At 36.5% G+C, this 21574-nt stretch overlaps 1 protein-coding gene across 1 annotated transcript; it reads left to right on the top strand.

Annotated features, from left to right (window-relative positions):
- The first annotated feature begins 7988 nt into the window (after positions 1-7988).
- On the top strand, positions 7989-18639 carry SPC25 (SPC25 component of NDC80 kinetochore complex). The gene is made up of 7 exons (XM_080799324.1): positions 7989-8103; positions 9145-9295; positions 9390-9455; positions 12130-12276; positions 12728-12832; positions 16210-16308; positions 18306-18639. The coding sequence occupies exons 2-7, from the start codon at positions 9157-9159 to the stop codon at positions 18428-18430; spliced, it is 681 nt and encodes a 226-aa protein (XP_080655450.1). The 5' UTR covers positions 7989-8103; positions 9145-9156; the 3' UTR covers positions 18431-18639.
- Positions 18640-21574: the final 2935 nt, after the last annotated feature.

A 21574-nucleotide genomic window follows, 5' to 3' on the forward strand; every position in this document is an offset into this window, starting at 1 on the left:
GTTAGGACTTCAATATACAAATGTTGGGGGATGAAATTCAGCCCATACCAGGGATTGACTTACAATTTGTAATTGTATATTTGATTTGAGCGTATATGTTTAATCTCTCTTTCCAGCACCATAGCACAAGCTCCATAAAATAAGGGATCATGTTTTGCTTTGTGTACTAGCCACCAGCATAGACCCCAGCACAAGCCTATGCTGGGGTTGATTTCCCAGGAAGCTTACATGCACCCCTCCTGTGGCAGGTTATTACTGGGAGCTGCTGGGAGTTGTACAGCATATTAATAATTTTATATTCTTTTTTTTATTAAAGAGAGGCCCTGATATTAAAAGAGCTTTACCTCTTACGAAACCTGGACCTGGACCTGGGCCTTTTCTCATTATTCAATAAATATCTCTTGAATTAATGAATGAATTATCAAACAGAACTTTATATGAGTGCTAACATATAGAGAGACTTAAAAAAGATTTGTTATTCAGTTAGTTGAAACTCAAATGTATTTTTCCCACAAAGATGTTATAAAATGGCTGGGTTAAGAATGCTTCTTTAAGATGGAGAAAATTGGGGGCGCCTGGGTGACTCAGTGGGTTAAGATGGAGAAAATTATATATAATGTTTATCTAAGAAAAAAGTAATATGCTTATGTTTGAAGAGAATAGAAGAATAAATAATTATAAAATGTTCTCCACAAAGAAAAGAAGGGGATAGAGTGAAGAGAATGAGAAAAGCCAGACTTCGTTAAATATACTTATTTTCTAGACTTGACTTTGAAACCATGTAAATATTTTACATAATTATAAAACTAAATTAAATTTAAGGAGCAGTTAATATAAATTTTTAATATAAAAAATAATACAAAACTCAGCTGCCATCAGAGTTGCTATGGCTTGGGGTAAGGATGCTCTCCAGTACTTACTTATCCCATGTGGGTCACAGCAAGAGAGAAAGGCAGGGAATTGGTTCTTTTTTGGTACTAATAATCTTCCCGTAGAGTTTTTAACAGAGTCTGCCTCATACACTGAGTTATTTCAAAGTCAAAGTTGTTAGGATTAAGGTCTGCCCCAAATCAGTTCACCAAATGATGGAACAAACCCATCTCTAAGCTATGCAGCCCAAGATCCAAAAAAGGGTAGATCTATCTACCTCTATCCTTCACCTTTTGAGGTTGTCTTTCTCAAAGTGTGGTCTATGGACCACCTGTTTCCTGCCACAGCACATAGATTCCCAGGCCCTCTCCAGACTATGGAATCAGACTCTTTGGGACGGAGGTCCGGAAATGCACATTTTAGTAAGCTTCCTATGTGGTTCTTATACACATCAAATTGCAGAAACTCCATCTTAATTTGTCTCTGAATGAATGATAAGGGATGATACAGGGTGTCATACCCTTCTTGTGTGTCCTGTGTGTAGCTGACCCTTTTTTATACTACTTTCGTAACTTCTACCCTAGGGCATTTTTTCTTAGCTCCCTTATTTGAGGTCTGTACTATTCCCCTTCTTTTCCGTGGATGCAGATTTGGTGTGTTTTTGTTTCCCTTCTTGGGAATCTCCTTTCCATTCTCCCCACCCTCCTTTATTAAGGCCCAAAGTAAACACTCAAAATATTAGCTCTAATTAACATTCGTTATTCTTACTTTGCCAAATAGTTTGTAAAAGCAGAGTTGACCCCTTGTCATGAGATTCTTGAACAGAGTAGAAGTAGGGCAAAGTGATAACATTTGAGTCTTAACACTCCAGTATTGTTACTTCTCCTTTGAGCTCTGACATCTCTGCCTCTTCCTCTCTTCCTTCCTTTTCTTTCTCCTTCCTTTCTCTCCCCTTCCCTCTATCCATCTTTCTCTTGCTAAATCCATCCTCTCTCTTTTTTATGCTGAACACTTACCCGAGTTCAGTCTTTGAATTGGTCACAAACTTCAACCTTCCCCTGTACCCTGAGAGCAAGTATAACTTCAAGACAGCAGAGCCAAATATGAAAGTTTCACCGCTGCATCCTAGAATCAAGCCAGATGTCCGCCTCCTAATGAAAGTCTTCATAAAATGGCACAAGCACCATGCTCTTCAGTATCAAGACCTTTTCTTCCCGCTGTGGTAGAACTCTCCATTTAATTCTTCCATGTTCTGTTCAAGGACTAGAACTCTGCCGTGCCAGTTAAAGCACTTTTGAGTGGAAGAAATCTTTAAGAGTGTGCGATTTGGTTCTAATATTAGCTGAATCTCTTTGACCACTAGGCCAAGACCCAAATTTGACATCATCAAACTTTCTGAAATCGTATGCAAAATATTAGTGCATGTGCACATTACTTGGAAGAAGGCCACAGCTTTCACAAGATTCTTACTGGAATCTCTGACCCAAGTGAGGTAAGTACAGTATAAGGTTCACTGGAATCCCATCTAATTTCCATGGTGCCTACACCCTGGATCTTTTCATTTCCTGTTTCTTCAGAGTCATCTTCAGTACTCCAATCTGCCTAGGATGATTTGCTTGTCTGAATGACTTCCTTCCTCTTAATGACTTTTTAAGAATCTTTTAATACTATAGCCAGTCTCAAAACTCTGTACTCTTGCCCTCTTTTCAGTTAATTCCAATAGTTCAATAATTTCAGTTCTTTCCAAAACTTTCTCACTCTGATTCATTTAGGTTTTTCCTGGGGTTTTGATTGGCAGTAAATCCTGCCTGTTTTACTTACATTGCAACCTGTAGGACAGAGGCTAGAATTTTTTTTAATATGCTCCACATGCCAAATATAAAACCACAAGATATATTCTTATTATAAGCTGAACCATTCATCTCTGAGGTATAGTGCTCTCTGCAACTCAACATCATTCAGAGGTATATGACTTTAGCTTGTGTTGCTGGTGCAGTGGTAGTAAACAAAACCGTATTTTGGAGGTATCGACCTTTATGTCTTTGTGCATGGTCATTATCCTTTCACAACAAACTTATCTACCTGCTGTAAAATAACTTGCATTGTATTTGAATCTCTCCAGTGTCACTGTGTAATGTAAAATGGATTTACTTCAGACTGAATTGAGACCTTAGTGACTTTTAGAAAATAATTACTTCCATTCCAGCTAGGATTCTGGGAATACTGGCATTCCATGATGACAGTATTTTAAGTGACCCGGTTGTTGATCTCCTAGGTACCCCTCCACTCGTCTCATTATTCATTCTTCTCCAGAAATGATCATGAACTATACATTCACAAACTTTTCCTTGGATCACCGAAGGACCCGACAGAGCGGCCCATTGGGCAGGACTATTCATTTTCTTCATACTACAGTTAAGACACTTTGCACCTGGGTTCCATTTATAGATGGCCCAAAGAATACCTACTGTATGTATTCCCAAATTTTATTGTACATTAGAATCTTTATTACTATATAGAATGTCCTTTGTGTATTTGGAAAATGTACACTTTCTTTTCTTTGAAGTGCTGATGTCCTTCATATTTTTTATTTTAACAATTTTGAGGTATAAAGGAACAATGTGAGGGATAATTTACATATCATAAAATTCACCATTGTAAATGTACAATTCAGTTATTTCTGAGTTGTGCAACCATCACCACAAACCAGTTTAGAATGTCTCCATCACTGTGGAATATTCCCTTGTGCCCTCATACAGTTAATATTTGCTTCCACTCCCAGCTCCAAGCAAAGACTGAACTGTCGCTGTGGATTTGCCTTATTTGGCTACTTTATGCAAAGGATATTTTATGCAATGGGAGTTATGTAATATGTAGCCCTCTGTCTCTGACTTAATAATGTCCTTGAGTATTTTTAATACTCAAAATAATTATGTTTTTGAGTACTTTTTCAGGAATAAATGCTTCTTGGTTCCTTGTAAGCTTTTGAGTTATTTCCAGGACATTGAAATGGTTGTTTTTGATATTCTTGTCCAGTTTTATAGTTGCTTTTTGGGGAAAGGATTTGGTGACTTCTTCACTCCACCATGCTGAAGGCCCTAGACCTTTTTTAAATTTTAGGGAGGAAATGAAAGACTCCAGGTGAAATCTGACACTAAAGGTTGACTCCACTTTGGATATACTGTGCTTTGATCATAGCAATTATCCTAAGGGACATTTTCTTGAATCATCTTTTCCCATCACTCCTGACATAGGCCATTCAGAGATCTAGAGAATTTAATGTTTTTGTTCAAGAGTCTTTAGAATTCAAGCATTTTCTATTACCTGTTCTTAACCTGGAATCTGCCCAAAGAACTTTCCTCTCCCAAAGAACTCATAGGAAATTTTTATCATTTTTAATTTTCTCAATGAACAGATACTGCAAGTACAAGTACTAGTACTAGTACTAGATTTGGGGAGTTCAGTATAAATGTATATGTCATAAGGGGATCCTTATATCCAGGAAAGTGGAAAATTTTTAATCTTAACCATAGCATTGCTTGGTATCATTTTAATAATGAATCAATATAGTGAATAGTGAATCAATTTCATTTACTTGGAGTTCCCGAGTTTTGCCCCTAAGATGGAAAGTGTCTACTCAGCAAAGGTATGTGCCATAGAGGGCACTTACCTTTCTTCTTGTACCCCTTGATCCTTCATCTATTGGAGAGAGAATCAAGTTTTCAGGGAAGGAGAAACGGAGTTTTCAGCCAGTCTGACCAAGGCTCCTATAACCATGGCCCAGAAACACCCAGACAGGAAATATGTGCTTACTTCTTACTTCCCACACCCCACCCTCCCCGGCCCCTCACTGTGGGTTATAGACCATATATCCCAAGGATTATAGTGCCCCTCTCAATACATGGGCACATAATAGACATCCCAAAGCTCCTGGTTGGGTTGAAATGAAAGGCAGGTATGTATGATGATAGTGATGATGGTGGTGTTGTATGGAGTTGTGATGGGGGAGCTTCTGCTTTTCTCTTTTTAAAGCCAAGGAAGCTGTGCTGAGCAGAAAAAAAAAGCTGGCTGTTTCTAGCTATGATTGGTGGAATAGAGAGAAACCATTCACCTTTTCTTCTAGAGAGGAACATTTTGACAAATGACACAGAAGTTTCTCCTTCATTCCTTGGCTGGGGATGAGCCCTGAGAAAGAATAAAAGACAATGGACACCCAGGGGCTGCCTTAAAGTCTGCGCATCAGTGGGAAAACCACTGCCCCAGTCCAAGGTCCCATACATAATTCATCAAGCTGGTGGTCCAGTTGGCACCTCTCCATGAATCTTGTTAAGTACTATATTCACTAATCTGGATCAGTGAAAACCCTAGAAATGAGTACCATTATTTATTCAGCTCAAGTTCTGAGATGCCAATAGATACAATTTTAGTTTAAGATAAATATGATGAGAAATTAGAAGTCCTTGGATAAATATTTGTGAAATGAAAGCAAAGCAAAGCAAACTGTATGTTTTAGGTTATTAATAATAGTCCCTAGGATGGAAGCTGACTTATGTTGTGATGTGTTAAATGTTGATAATGATTTGTCCTGATTTTGTTGGTTTAAATTAGCTCTTGGGATAGAGTACCCAATATCAGGTACCCCTGAGCATGTTACTTACACCTATGTTTTATTGTTGGTGTTTGAATCCTTAATGATAATGAAAGAAAATAGTAGTAAAGACCTTTCAGCCTATAATCATTTGTGTATTTTCACAAACACACCATGGTCAGAGATGAAAATAATAATTTTAATTCCATAATACAAGCCATTCATATTTTCATTCTTTAAAGTGTATTTCCTCTGTGTTCTTTTCCTATTTTTTCTTTCATCCTCAGCTTTATCCAGAAGGATGCAAATAGTGAATCAATTTCCTTTACTTGGAGTTCATGAACAGTACAGCTTCCCTACATCTTGTCCATCCTCTTTAGAAAATTCAAGTTGAGTAGTTTGTGCCTCTTTCTGGTCTTCAAAGAACATAGTAGATGATTTTATTAGAGTTCTAGCTCCTTCCAGTTTGAAGTTCTGCAAGATGGCAATGTATCATTCTAGTAGGACCCCAAAAATATTGCTAGAGAAGCTGGAAGAGTAGAAAAGAAGAGATCTTCTGTAAACCATAAGAATCTATTCTGAGGCCTATCTGGATGTTTCCACCCAGTAGTGATTGGAGTCAACTTAGCAGGAGCAAACCGCTAAAGAAGGCAGAAAAATGAATCAGCTGAAAAATGTTCATCTTTGTCTAAGAGATATAGTTGTAGTCTTGTGTCAATGGTGAATATCTCACAGTGTTGCTAATAAACTTTTTTCCATTTTGCTCATAGATCAGTTGTGTTTTGCCAGATTCTATCAGGAATGCATTAGAGAGATGGCCCAAGCATTATTCCAAGCTGGGGAAATAATTTATTATCTTGAACTAGTAATGGCTTAAAGAAATTACTGAAAATGTTTTCAGACCACTGTTTGAAATTTAGTATCCATTATATTGAAACTAAAGTTGTTATATTTGTGCAATATTGGCAAATTATTAAATGGATAATGCTAAATAACCACACCTAACTAGCTAATTCAACTTGGATTGAGTGGAAGGAATATATTCTATACTTTTCCAGACATAGCAGAATGCATGTTTCCTTAAGGTCAGAATTCAACAAGTAGTGTGATTTTCTTGTAATGGGAGCCATATTCATTGCCTTAGCTAAAGTGAGTATTCAATTGCAAGAATTTCTCTTATTTCTTTACCAACTTGGATTTTGTTCTAAGAAAGAATATGTGTTTTAATATGACAGTCTATTGCATAGGAAATAGGTGGGATATAAAATCATAAAAACAAGAAACCATTTTGAGTACTTAGAGGGACCTCTTCTAAGGTTATTTACATTTATTACCTCTTTTAGTCTTCAGATTTGGTATATGAAGGAAGAAGGTTTTATTATTATTGTTACCTTCACTTTACAGATGAGGAAATGAAGGTCCTATAGGCTAAGTAACTTACCCAACATCAAACTTAGTAAATGATGGAGCCTGGATTTCAAACTCAGGCAGTCTTACTACAGAGTTGGAGCAATTAGCCACTGTTGAATTAACTAAAGAAGTAACATGCCGAAGGGATATTAACACTTGGATCTATCTCCCAACAATATCCTCTTCTGCCTCTGCCTCCCTGCATCACCCCTCCCCCAGCACACCAAAACAATCACGAAGATGATTTCCATTCTGCCAACAGCATCACTATTCTTACAAATATCACAGTTTAAAAATCTTGAATTACTTCTGGCTTCCCTGCTTCTTTTCACTTTTACCTGCAACACAGACTATCAGAGAGTGTAGATACCAAGAAACTTGTCAATAAAGAGTTTTGTGTCATTGAGTTTCTGCTGGGGCAAGTAATACCAGTACTAGGTACTGCACTTTGTTTCTGTTTCACATGGTCAAAACCAGAGACTTAAGAAATTTTGGAAGTGTTCATATTAGAAGCCAACAAACAGTAATGTTCCAACCACTTCCCAATGAAAAGTTATTAAATGATGAGACAGATTAAGCAATGGTATTTTTATTAGCTTTTTTTTTTAAGATTTTATTTGTTTATTTGACAGACAGAGATCACAAGTAGGCAGAGAGGAGGCAGAGAGAGAGGAAGGGAAGCAGGCTCCCCGCCGAGCAGAGAGCCCGATGCCGATGCCGGGCTGGATCCCACCTGGGATCATGACCTGAGCTGAAGGCAGAGGCTTTAACCCACTGAGCCACCCAGGCGCCCTAGCTTTATTTTTTTTTAATTAACTCTGAGCTACAGGGAATATTAAAGAAAAGGGAATATATTTGGCAACAGACTGCAATTAACTTTCAATACTTTATTTATAGGCTTTATTTGAAAATGATGAATGCCTTGTGCTGGGGCAAGTCCCTCCGGGAGCTATTAATCAGTATTTCACGAAGCAGAGCAGAGAGTCCGCCGCGTCTCAGAAAAAAACTACAAATCCCAGAATGCACGCTCCCCTATCCTTTCGCGAGAATACCGGAGGTCTAGATCGACCAATCGCTTCATGAAAAGCGTAGCTATCAGCCAATCCAAAGGCGAATGGACGCCCGGGGGCGGGAGGAGCAAGGCGCCCTAAGATTTGAAATACGAAAGTCAGCGCGGCTGCAGGACTTGGTTCTGGAAACTCGGTTTTTCTCGAATTGGTTCAGGTCTTTTGTGGGTAGGTGGCGGGGCTCAGACATCCTGGAGAAGATGAGGGAGGTGGGATCTAGGGCTTCCGGATCCGCCTGTCGCTATAAAGGAAAGTGGGTTTCTGGGCGGGATTTATTTTCGGGAAGGAGGTCTGTGAAATGCACGGTTTGTTTACTCGTCGGGGTGGACGGCGGTGAGGCTGAAAGGTTCCGGGTTTCAGCGAATGTATAGATTTGTGGCCCTTCTGGGAAGGTTTTAGGTTTTCGGGATAGTTTTAGCGATACAGAAAACTGGGGGAGCTTACAGTCTTACCGGACATTGTTTTACAAAAGGACACTAAGGCGCGGAGAGTGCAGGTGACTTGTACCTTTCCTGGACCAAGCTCACTAAACTCCCACTCCAGTCGCCTGTTTAATGCTACTTTCCCCGACCTTAGTGGGAGGGAGACGCAGGGTTCATGTGGGGTCTTATCCTAGGAGAGGGGGCAGTCCATGTGGGACCTGGCAACGCAGGCCGAAATTCAAATGGTCAGAGTTGGGGACGCCTTCTAAGTTACCAATTTTACTTGTGAGAAAACGGAGTCAGAATCATTTTCCCAAGGTCATAGAGCTGTGCGAGTGTCTTATGCAGTTACACTACTGACAGATCCCTAGGAGGTAAAGATGTCCTTCCTGGAATCTTGAATTTTAACCGTGGTTAAGTCCAGGTGGCTTGATCTGCCCGGGAATATCTAGAGTTAAAAGTAAGCTGCTAACTATTTTCTAGCAAAGGTCACACTACCAAAATATGATTGATTAGAAGATGAGCCTGATTTGATTTCAGTAACTCATAAGAAATATGATGTTCTGGGGCGCCTGGGTGGCTCAGTGGGTTAAGCCTCTGCCTTTGGCTCAGGTCATGATGTCAGGGTCCTGGGATCGAGCCCCGCATCGGTATCTCTGTTCAGCAGGGAGCCTGCTTCCCTTCCTCTCTCTCTGCCTGCCTCTCTGCCTACTTGTGATCTCTGTCTGTCAAATAAATAAAATCTTTAAAAAAAAAAAAGAAATATGATGTTCTATTTGTTTTGTAGCATTTTCTCAAAATGATAGAGGACGAACTCTCACTGTTTGATAAAAGCATAAATGAGTTTTGGAATAAATTCAAAAGCACTGTCAGTGACACTTCCTGTCAGATGGTGGGACTAAGAGATACCTACAAAGACTCCATCAAAGCATGTGCAGGTAACTGAGGTTAACTTGTAACATGCTGTTTTGTTGTTCTTGCTTTTTAGTTATTTCAGCTGAATTAAAACTTCAATTCCAACTTCTCTTTCAGAAAAGCTGTCTGTGAAATTAAAGGAAGAAGAACGAATGGTTGAGATGTTTTTGGAGTATCAAAATCGTAAGCTATAAATCACAGAGATTTTTTTTAGATTGAACTTCTGTATGCAATCCCTCATACAAGTAAAACAATGTATTGTGTGTGTGTATATATACACATATATATATAAAACTAATAAACACTTGTGTACCTACAACTCAGCTTAAGAAATAGAACTTTCCATGTCTACTTTTCTCTTCTCGCACCTTCCAGAACTAACCTATTGGTATTTAGTATTGTGTTTTTGAATGTTATATAAATGGCATTTTTGTGTGTATTTTGTTCCTTTTTTCAATTCAACAGTATGCTTGTGAGATTCATCTGTGCTGATGTGTAAATGCCAGTTATTTGAAAAATGAATTTGTTTTCCCATTGGAAATCATAGGCTAGGGGTTGGAAAGCTGGAGTTCCTTAGTTCTTTGGAGGTAGGGTTAGTACTATTGACTGTTTTTCTCCATATTTTCCCTTGTTCTTGCCGTAGTAGGCTATATGCTAGCCTTTTACCCGTGTTTACTTTCTAAGCTGCCTTATCTATTAGCCATTTAGGATGTTTTCAGTTTTTCACCATTATAAATAATACTGAAAACAATTTTTTGTATATAAATACTTGCGCATTTCTTGTTTTCTTAAGGTTACTTGTAAAAATGAAATAACTAATCAAAGGACATGAATATTCTTAAGACTCGTTTTGCAGTGTCAAAAATATGCCACAAGGACTCTGGTATTTTGCATTCTTCTCAACACTAGCTATTATTTTTGTAAACGTTGTAATAAATGAAAATTGGTATGTCATTGCTTTATTTGCATTTCTGGGATTACTACTTAGATTAAATTGTCTTTCATATTTATTAACCATCTGCAGTCTACATTTCCTCTGTTTATCCCTTTGTCTGTTTTTGTCTTAGGAACTTATATTTGTGTCTTCTTTAGATTAAGAACAATTGGGGGAGAATATTTAGTGCTCAAAGCATGGTCTTTGAAATCAAGTCCTGAGTTTGAATCTTTGTCTTACTATTTATTGTATCGTAGCACATAAAAGTTTAAGCAAGTCAGTCAACTGCTTTTTCCTCTTTTAAATTAGACCTACAAAATGTATTATAGTGAAATTGAAGTAAATTTATAGAAATATAAGGTGTTGAACAAAGTTCCTAGCATATAGTAGAGTTTTATGCTTATTTGAATCAAATATAAGGTTTTTTGCCCATTTATTAACTTCTTTGTAGCTGGTGTATATCTTTCTCTTTGATTTCTTTTTGCCTTTGAGTAAAAAGATCTTTCTTTCTTTCTTTTTTTTTTTTTTTAGATTTTTAAAAATTTATTTGACAGAGAGAGACACAGCGAGAAAGGAAACACAAGTAGGGGAGTGGGAGAGGGAGAACAGGCTTCCTACGGAGCAGGGAGCTGAATGTGGGGCTCGATCTCAAGACCCTGGGATCATGACCTGAGCCAAAGGCAGATGCTTAACAGCTGAGACACCCAGGTGCCCCAAAAAGATCTTTTTCCCCATAGAACTAATTTTATATTCAGATACCACCTTTTAGGTTTTGTAAGATTTCATTTTTTATTTAAATATTTAATAAATATGGAATTTATTTTGAATTTCGGCACAGTTTGGGGAACCATCTACCACTTGGTTTTATATTTCATTTTTCATATTAATTTCCTAAATCTACCAGTGTTTGTTTGGGAATGCTGTTTTTGTTTAACTATATGTCATTTCTTCAGCTGGTACCCCACTATTGTATTAAAAGTGCCACAATCACAGATGTTAAATTTAATAGGACAAGTCCCTATCCTCATTATCTTTTTTACCATATTTCCTTAACTATTCTCACCTGTGTATTCGTCAGATAAATTTTATAATACTTTTCTAGATCTTCCCTTTCCCTTCCCTCCAAATTCCATTGGGACTGCATTAAATATAGAAATGAATTTGGGGGGCACCTGGGTGGCTCAGTGGGTTAAAGCCTCTGCCTTTGGCTTGGGTCATGATTTCAGGGTCCTGGGATCGAGCCCCGCATCGGGCTCTCTGCTCAGCGGGGAGCCTGCTTCCCTTCCTCTCTGCCTGCTTCTCTGCCTACTTGTAATCTCTGTCTGTCAAGTAAATAAATAAAAATCTTAAAAGAAATGAATTTGGGAAATATTGACACCTTTATAATATTTAGAAGCATAAAATGTATTTCCATATATCCAGGTTAAATCAAATATGTGTCTCAGACAGGTTTTTCCCTTTTTTTCTTATGGGCCTACATATTTCTTGATCTAGATTATTCCTGGATGTTTTGTTTATTACCAATGTAAATGAGATTTCATCCTTCCTTCCTCTCTGTCTCCTTCCCTCTCCTCTTACACTTCTTTCTGTTTTTTGGTATCTTCCAGAATCATTAATATAGCATTAGAATGAACTGTTTCTTTAAAGCGCTGTGTAAAAACATTGTTCAGATTTTGGTTGTTTTTGGTGGTGAGCTTTATATACTTATTTGAAGAGCAAAGCTGCAAGGGTCTTTTATTTCCAAATGCAAATAGAAAAGAATAGGATTTTTTTTCTTTCTGTTTTTATAATTTTTGAACCATTAGGAAGCACTTATCAATTAAAACATTATTGATCTTATGATAAAGTAAGTATTCCTTATCTGTGATAGATGTTGGAGAGCAAACTATATATATTCTGACTAACACTTTGTGCTTCTTACAGAGATCTGTAGGCAGAATAACATCATTCAAGAAAAAAAAGATAACTTGTTAAGGTTGATTGCTAGAATAAAAGACAAAAAGCAGGAACTGGAAGTACTGACCTCAAACATTCAGGATCTTAAGGAGGAATATGCTAAGAAGAAGGAAAGTAAGTTTCCAATTGTACTCATATTTAAAACATTAACCTAAATTTCAGAGTGGTGATGGTTCACAATTCTGTATCTCTTGCCTTCTCTCCAGTTCATTACTAAAAAGGGGTAACATACCTCGGGGGCATAGCCAGCTACTCATTTCTGCAAGGAAGCCGTGTGAAGTTAGCTAAGTGGGCTTTATTTTCTCTTGTTTTACTTAAAGGTCCTTTTGATTTCTAATAAAACTAGAACCATAATGCAGTTGATATGGGAGCTTAATTAAGCAGAGTGGGAGACAGTTTCACTAAATAAGATTTGTCTGGTGAAGCCATAGTATAATTCATGTAACAGAGTTATTGATCACACATTCTCTGCCAGGAACCATTAAGCACATTCTTTATGCTGTAAAGTCTCTTTGTCTAAAAAAATTTCATATTCAAATATAGGTTTTTTTTTTTTAAATCCTAGCTATTTCTGCTGCTAACAAAGCTAATGAAGAGAGGTTGAAAAGACTACAGAAATCTGCAGATTTATATAAAGATCGACTTGGACTAGAAATTCGTAAAATTTATGGTACGTATGTTAATGTAAGTAAAACGTAAGAGATTAGAAAGGTATATCTTAAGTAGAGAATTTCAAAAATGCTGTCAAAGAAAATAATGACAGCATTATTAACTTTTTAGAAAATAGGAAAGAATTAAAAAAATTTTCATCATCTTAACGTCATTACTGATGCCTTGGTTATTTATCATCTGGTATTTTAATAAATGTATATTTGGCATGATTGCCAACACAAAATAATTTTGTTCCTCGTTCTTACTGGTATTGTATGATTAGCATTTTTCCAGTTGCTATAGCCTTCCTATGGTAATTTTAAAATGGTGGTGTAATAATTCATTCCACTAATACATCTTAATTTAGCCAATCTTTTATCTGTCATTTAATACAGGTTTGTTTCTAACTTAATATTTGGATTCTGCCCGTGTTTCAGTTTTAGAAGTACTACAGTGAATACAGACTTCTCCATTTCTTTTGTATAACTTCCATGGAATTCCCAGAGAAGCATTATTGGGTTAAAGCATGTAAATATTTTAATAGCTGTTGTATGTAGTATACATGCCAGTTTATAGCCCTGTTCATTGTGTTAGCAGTCCCCAAGATCACCGTCCGGTTTGGTGATTCCCTAGAAGGACTTACAGGGCTCTGCATCTAGTCCTATTCATGGCTCAGATTTATTGCCGAAAGGACGCAAAACCAAACCAGCCCCAAAAGGCACTGGGGCAAAGTCTAAAAGAAACACTTTTTCAGGCATAATTTTTTAAGAATCTTAACCCAGCAGAGTTAAGATTAAGTACAGAGTCACTGTGCTTAATTCCTTTAGCACTGAATGTGACAATACCTGTAAAGTGTTGTCTACCAGGGAAGCCCATCAGAGACTTGTGTAGCTTGTGCTGGTTTTCCCTGGACTTCACCCCATGTGTTTTTCCCATAGTCTTTCACTGTAATAAATTATAGCCCTGAGTATGACCCTGTGGAGAGTCCTATGAGTCCTCCTAGTGACTCTTCAAACCTGGGGTGGCTGGGGGGCAGGGGGCAACACACCAGTCAATGACCATCTTGCAAGCAGACCTTTTTAAGAGTCTTAATGATAGCAGCATCAGGCCTGCCATATTAGTTCTTTTGTGCACACCTCTCTACATTGTAGAGTACCCACTTCATTGTCTTCTTGTCAGAGTTGTAGTTTTTTAAGTCTGTTCGTGTTTGATTTTTTGGCAGTTGACTAGATATAATAGGAGCATTTATTTTTAAATGCATTTCTTTGATTATTATTGGAAAGGTAAACCTTTTTTCTATATACTTAATTATATTTCTTTGATTGTCTGGGCTTTCAATTCATATATCTATTAGTCTTTTCTCTGGCCCACCACCTGTTGGAATAAGCTTTTAATAAAAAATGTGAACCTTTTGATTAGAGGGAAATACAAAGTCCAACTCTGAATTTTTGATTCATTGGACTTCTGTCATCCTGAGGTGCTTTTTTGAACAAGAAGGCTTTAAAATTATTTTAGATTTAAAAATAGAACTTTCTCATAGCCCTCAAAGTCAGGAAATAATGTTTTTTAAAGAAGAGAACCCAAATTAAACCCTTCATTGTCTTAGGAAGTCTTTTTTCTCTTTGGCATGTATCCCTCCCATTACTATTAACACTTTTAAAAGTCTGGTGTACTGGGGGGCACCTCGGTGCCATAGTCAGCTAAGCGACGGACTCTTGGTTACGGCTCAGGTCATGATCTCAGGGTTGTGAGATCAAACCCCGTGACGGGTGTCGTGCTCCCCGCTCAGTGCAGTCTGCTTAAGATTCTCTCTCCCTCTCCCCTTCCCCACCCGTCTCTTAAATAAGTAAATAAGTATTTTTTAGGAAATCTGGTGTACTAATGTAATTATTTCATTTTGAATAAAAATGTAAGAAATGTTTTTCAAAGTTTCTCAATATTACTTTTTGTAATTAAAACCATTTTTAAAATGAGATTTCCTAATTATGCTGTAGAACAAAATTAAAATGCATGTGAGTTTCTACTTTGTGGTTGCCATTTTTAATTTCTAATGGGCATTTACTCTTTTGGGAGCATTTGGAGGTCTTTTGGAAAACACATTAAGGCTGGATTACTATGTAGAAAAGGTCAGATTAAATCTGTTCAGTAATACATTTTTTATTGTGGTAAAACTATATGACCTAGAATTTGGCATTTAAACTCTTTTTATCATACAGTTTGTTGACATTAATTATATTCACAGTGCTGTGTAATCATCACCACATTTCCAGAATGGTTCATCACTGCAGACAGAAATTATGTACTCATTAAGCAATAATTTCGTATTCCTCCTCCCCCAGCCCCTGATAACCTCTAATCTATTTCCTGTCTCCATAAATTTACCTATTCTAAGTGTTTCATATAGGTGGAATCATATAGTATTTGTTCTTTTGCATCTGGATTGTTTTACTTAGCATGTTTTTAAGGTTCATTCATGTTGTATGCATATCACTTCATCACTTTTTGTATGACCTGTTGTATGTATATACTGTATTTTGTTTATCTAGTCATGTAACAATGAACACATGGTTATTATCACCTTTTGGCTGCTGTGAATACTGCTGCTGTGAACATTGGCAAAGTTACCTGAGTCCCTATTTTCAGTTCTTTTGAGTATACCCCTTGGAATGGAGTCCCTGGGTCCTATTGTAATTCTCAATTTAAACTTTTGGAGGAACTGCCAAACTTTTCTACAGCTTGAGCACCATTTTCTATTCCCACTAGCAGGGTTCTAATTTCTCCATGTCTTTATCCACACTCTTCTTTTCTTGTTTTGTTACAACTCTAATGGTAGGTGTGAAATGATAGCTCATTGTAGTTTTGGTTTGCATTTCCCCAGTGATTAGCGGTGGTGAGCATCTTTCCGTGTGCTTACTGACCGTTTGTATCTCTTCTTTGGAGAAATATCTATTTAAGTCCTTTTGTCCATTTTTGAATTGGGTTGCTTTTCTTTTAGTTGTTCAGTTGTGTTTTTTTAAAATATATCCTATATATTAAATCCATGTCAAAGATATGATTTACAAATATTTTCTCCCATTCTGTAGATTATCTTTTCACTCTCTTGGTAGTACCCTTTGAAGGACAAAAGTTTTTAATTTTGATGAAGTCCAATTTATCAGTTGTTTTCTTTCGTTACTCATGCTTTTTAAAATCATATTTAAACTATAGTTCATTTAAAACTAACTTGTAACTTGTACGTTTGGAGGCTTGGTTTAGTGTGTGTGTGTGTGTGTGTGTGTGTGTGTGTGTGTATTTAGCATGTAGATACTAAGGACAGAGATGAGAAGGCTCATCTCCATGGAAAGCTTTGGCATGATAAAATATTCTCATACCAAATAATCTAATCTCTCTTTTCAGGTGATAAATTACAGTTTATATTCACTAATATTGACCCTAAGCATCCTGAGAACCCATTTATGTTTTCCCTCCACCTAAATGAAGCCCGGGAGTATGAAGGTATGTATTCCTATCTCTTAACTGGCATTTAAGGTTGGCATCCTCAAATGTTATCTGACTCCACATACAGAGTAATATGACAGAAAGTAATTCCCACAAGGTGGTGCTTTTTTGCCAGTCTTGCTTCATGGGATACTGTCTTCTAAAGGCTGTGAGTATAGTTATGATTTATAGTTATTATGTAGGATCCTTAATGTACCTTCTCTTCAGGATGGCACAGTGCCTCAGTGGCAGAAAAGTCTTAAAGACCACAGATCACTGCATTTCATAACACAAGTGTGAATTAGCCTTTTAAAGAACTTAAAGCTAAGGCTATAAAGGATATAACCACGTAAATGTGAATATTATAATTTATACAAGTAGGTGATTTTAAAAGCAAATGCTAAGTCATCAGAATGTAATCATTTATTTCCCAAAAATCAATTTAAGAAATATTACCATCTCCTGAAAAATCCCACACATTGATAATTTAGCTCATTTACTGACTCTCCAGCAGACCAGAAAGAAGCTCATCGATTTATGGGGAATATATATGATTGATAGTAGGGGGAACAAGAAGAGAATGGAAATATATTTATCTCCTTTTTTATTCTTCTAATGCCCCTTTTAAAGTAATTTTTCATTTATTGGAGTTCAGGAAAATGGTTCTCAGCTCATTAGACCTGTGTTCTCATCTTAAAGCATTTACAGCAGATAAGCACTCAGGAGAACTGCTGAGCTGTCTCCCTGATGTACCCTGGTGACTTGGTCCTCATTTTCATGGAATTCTTTATTTTAGGAATATAATTCACGTACAAGATGTTTTTTTTCTCTCTCAGTGAATATCTTTTCAATGAAAGCTAAATTTTAAAAAGCAAACCAAAAAAACCACATACCTAGGTTTTTAGTGTTCTCCAAATTGTATATTCTCTCTTGCTACGTAGTATCACAGTATTTAATAGTGTACTAAAATACAATCTATAGTGTGAATTTGACCCTAGTCCTCTTTGCTAATCTTTCCTTCATGGTCATGGTCCTTGTTTCCTAAACAATCTCAACCAAAGAGCTGAAAATCTGGCATGGTCGACTTTCTTCTTGGAAAAATCTCTCCCAAATTGTTGGGAGGGAAAGCTGGATCATTCCTTTCCTTTGACCACCCTCACTGGAGACTTGCTCCCAAGATGTACCATTTTGTACAACTACATGTAAGAACCGTACTATTACTTGTGACTTGTGTCTCCTGTGATTAGTAAACCCTATAATTACCACTTTTAGAATAGCAGTCACATTTTCTAATGAAAACTTATAAAAGCTTAGATTTTCCCCATAATTATAAGTTATTAAAAGCAGGCATTGAAAGTTGTTCTTTTTTGATGTAGTGACCAGAAACTAAAAGCCAAGCTAAAGGTTTACAGAGAAAACTGACTTAACCATTTAAAAAAACAACACACACACCTATTAAAATAGTTTAGTCAAAATATAATGTATAGAGGGGCACCTGGGTGGCTCAGTGGGTTAAGCCTCTGCCTTCAGCTCAGGTCATGATCTCAGAGTCCTGGGATCGAGCCCCACATCCGGCTCTCTGCTCAGCAGGGAGCCTGCTTCCTCCTCTCTCTCTGCCTGCCTCTCCACCTACTTGTGATCTCTGTCTGTCAAATAAATAAAATCTTAAAAAAAAATTCTTAAAAAAAAAAAAATATATATATATAATGTATAGAAAGATGATGGGAAATGGCATTCTGTTCTTTATTACTAAGCTCCTCAATACCTTGACTACCATCTGTTTACATTTAAAGTAAGATTGTAGTACTTAAGATTTTAATATTTAGAGATTAAACAAAGAGAAGGTCCAAAAGATAGTTTAGGATATGAAAATCAAGTCTATCTATTGTTCTGTGCTCAAAGCATCTCAGTAAAATGGAATTGAAATGATTTGAATCAGATGAAAGCATCTAAATTAGAAACACTTCTCTACCATAAAAAAATCTCATTCAAATTATCTTTTTTTTTTCTCCTAGTGTCAGATAGTTCTCCTCATCTTGAGTGCCTGACAGAATTCCAAGACAATGTAAGGAAGACCAACAATTTCTCGGCTTTTCTTGCCAATGTTCGGAAAGCTTTTACTGCTATGGTTTATAATTAATGTATGAATAGTATATAAAAACTGTTTATTTTTCTTCCCTATTGTGTATCTCTCTCTCTTTTTTTCTTATCATTGTGTATCTCTTTTTAAAAAAATTCTCATTATCCATTATTTGCCTATAATTCTTTTGTATTTCTCTAACATTTCTATGTGGTATATTTCTTTAAATTATTTTAATTAAAATCTTAAGAAATGAAATTTATAAAGTCAAATGTGTCCTTTCTAAAGTGAGAGATAGTATACTATGTATATGTATGTATGTGTGTGTGTGTGTGTGTGTATACATATTTTTTAAATGGCAGGCATGGGTAATTTAAGGCTAGCCTTGGAATGGGAATTCGTACAACTGACACTGTGTCTCATTGGTTTCCAAGCTTTTTATTTATTTTTTTTAAAAGATTTTATTTATTTATTTGCCAGAGAGAGCAAGAGAGCACAAGCAGGGAGAGTAGCAGGGAACCTGATGTGGGTCTTGATCAGACCTTAGGATCGTGACCCGAGCTGCAGGCAGGTACTTAACTGAAAGCCACCCAAGCACCCCTCCAAGCTTTTTAAGGCCACAGACTAGTAATAAAAAATTAGGAATGTGGGTCCAACCTAAGGGTAGCAAATTTTGAAATGTTCTTGGCAAAATAAATACTACTATCTACTATCATTCATAAAGGAAAGAATACTTTTCTCTCACACTGAAAGGAATCTACAGTTAAAATGAAGGGCAAACCTTCACCTCAGAAGGTTGGCAGGATTCTGCTAAGATACTCAAAAAGGATACATTTTTGAAAACCCAGATGTAGAAAATTTACAATGCATTTCCATTTTATAACATTTATACTGTTTAATTGTGGTCTGGATATAAATGCGACATCTTGGAGTCTTCAATAGAGACTACAGTTCAAATGTCAACTTGTTCTAAAATTCTATTTTTGTCAACTATACTTTCTTTGTGAAGTTGGTTGTATTCAGGTATGCTGTCTGTAATGGAAATAACATAATACTGGTTCAGAATATTTTGGGCACAACTAAAAGCCATGGAACAATGGCCTCCATGCCTTCAGTTCCTTCTGCCACTCCCTGAAGTCTAGGGGTATTTTTCCAGCCAGTTATCTAGCTAGAGTAGGAAGAGAGTTTCAGAGCACTTCCCCTCAGCTGCCTCTCCTGTCTAGGACTTAGCTCAGAGCTCTGCTCACTATCATGTAGCAGTAGAATTTATCTGAGAAGAACGCTATGGGTTGGTGGGAATGTTAACACTGACCCATCCCATTGTCCAGACCACTTTTAGGAATCATTGATTGATATTATTTCTGCAGAGATAAAGGCTAATAAACTGCCCTAGAGATTGGAGTGTGTACAACCTACATTTTATATTTTTAATATTAAAGAATGTGTAAATATTACAGGACACACTAATGCACAAGCAATGGGCCAAATAAAGAGCAAATCAAAATATGTCAAAACAAATGAGAAAGAAAACAATATTTCCTAAACCTATGGGGTACAGCAAAATCAGACAGCAGAGTGAAATTTATGCTGTAAATGCTTATATTTAGAAAAAAAGTTGAAATAAACATTACACCCCAAGGAACTAGAAAAAGAAGAAACAACTGTAGTTTAGTAGAGGAACCAAATAATAAAAATCAGAAATAGAGATCAGAATAAGCAATGATGTAACATTGGAAGTAATGACCAGTTTTTCAAAAAAAAAAAAAAAATTGGCAATGCTTTACACTAAGGAAAAAAAAAGACTCAAAAACCAAAATGAAAACTAGAAAACTATGCAGCAGGTGCCACAGAAATACATAGTGTGATAACAGATTACTATAAACAGTTATATACTAACAAATCAGATAACTTAGAGGGGAAAAAAAGGTAATTCTTAAAATTTAAGGTAACTCTTAAAAATGTACAAGTTACCGAGATTGAATCATGAATCTTGAATCCAAGAAATAGGAAATCTTAGACCAGTAACAAGAATGAAAGTTGAAGTAGGGAGCAAAAATCTCCCAGTGCAGAAAAGTCCAAGACTACATGGTTCCATTGGTGAATTTTATCAAATATTAAAAAAAGGAAGAAGAAAATCTTTATTAAAATCTTATTTAATAGATTTCTATTATTTAATAGAATAGGGGGAACACATTCAAAGTCATTCTGTGAAGACAGTATTACCCTAATACCAAAGCAGGATTAAAAAACAATACAAGAACAGAAAAGTCTAGTTTGTCCCATATAAGTATTGCTACTCCGACTTCCTTTTGACATTCATTTGCATGATAAATGTTTCTCCACCCCCTCACTTTCAGTCTGCAGGTATCTGTTGGTCTAAAATAAGTCTCTTACAGGGCAGCATATAGATGGCTTTTTTTTTTAATCCATTCTGACATCCTATGTCTTTTGATTGGAGCATTTAGTCCATTTACAAAGTAATTATTGATAGATACGTATTTATTGCCATTTTATTTCTGGAGATTTTCCTTGATATTTTCTTGTCTTCATCATTTTTTATCTCTCCTTTATACTCAGAGTCCCCTTTAATATTTCTTTTTATTTTTTTAAAGATTTTATTTATTTATTTGACAGAGAGACTGAAAGAGAGCACAAGCAGAGGGAGCAGGAGAGGGAGAACCAGGCTCCTTGCTGAGCAGGGAGCCCAATGTGGGGCTGTATCCCAGGACCCTGGGACCATGACCTGAGCTGAAGGCAGACATTTAACCAACTGAGGCATCCCCTACCCCCTTTAATATTTCTTGCAGGGCTGGTTTAGTGGTCATGAATTCCTTTAGTTTTTGTTTGGGAAACTCTTTATCTCTCCTTTTCTGAATGATAGCCTTGCTGGATAGAATATTCTTGGCTACAGATTTTCCCATTCAGCACTTTGAATATATAATGCCATTCTTTTCTCGCTTGCCAAGTTTCTGTTGAGAAATCTCCAGCTAGCCTTATGGGTTCTCACTTGTAAGTTAAGGAATTATTCTGTCTTGCTGCTTTTAAGATTTTTTTCTTTGTCATTATATTTTGAAATTTTAATTAGAATATGTCTAGGTGTTGGCTTGCTTTTGTTGATTTTGAAGGGCATTCTCTGTGCCTCCTAGATATGAATGTCTGTTTCCTTCCCCAGATTAGGGAAGTTTTCAGCTGTTATTTATTGAA

This window comes from Martes martes (assembly GCF_963455335.1).
Source record: "Martes martes genome assembly, chromosome: 3".
Classification (NCBI taxonomy): domain Eukaryota; kingdom Metazoa; phylum Chordata; class Mammalia; order Carnivora; family Mustelidae; genus Martes; species Martes martes.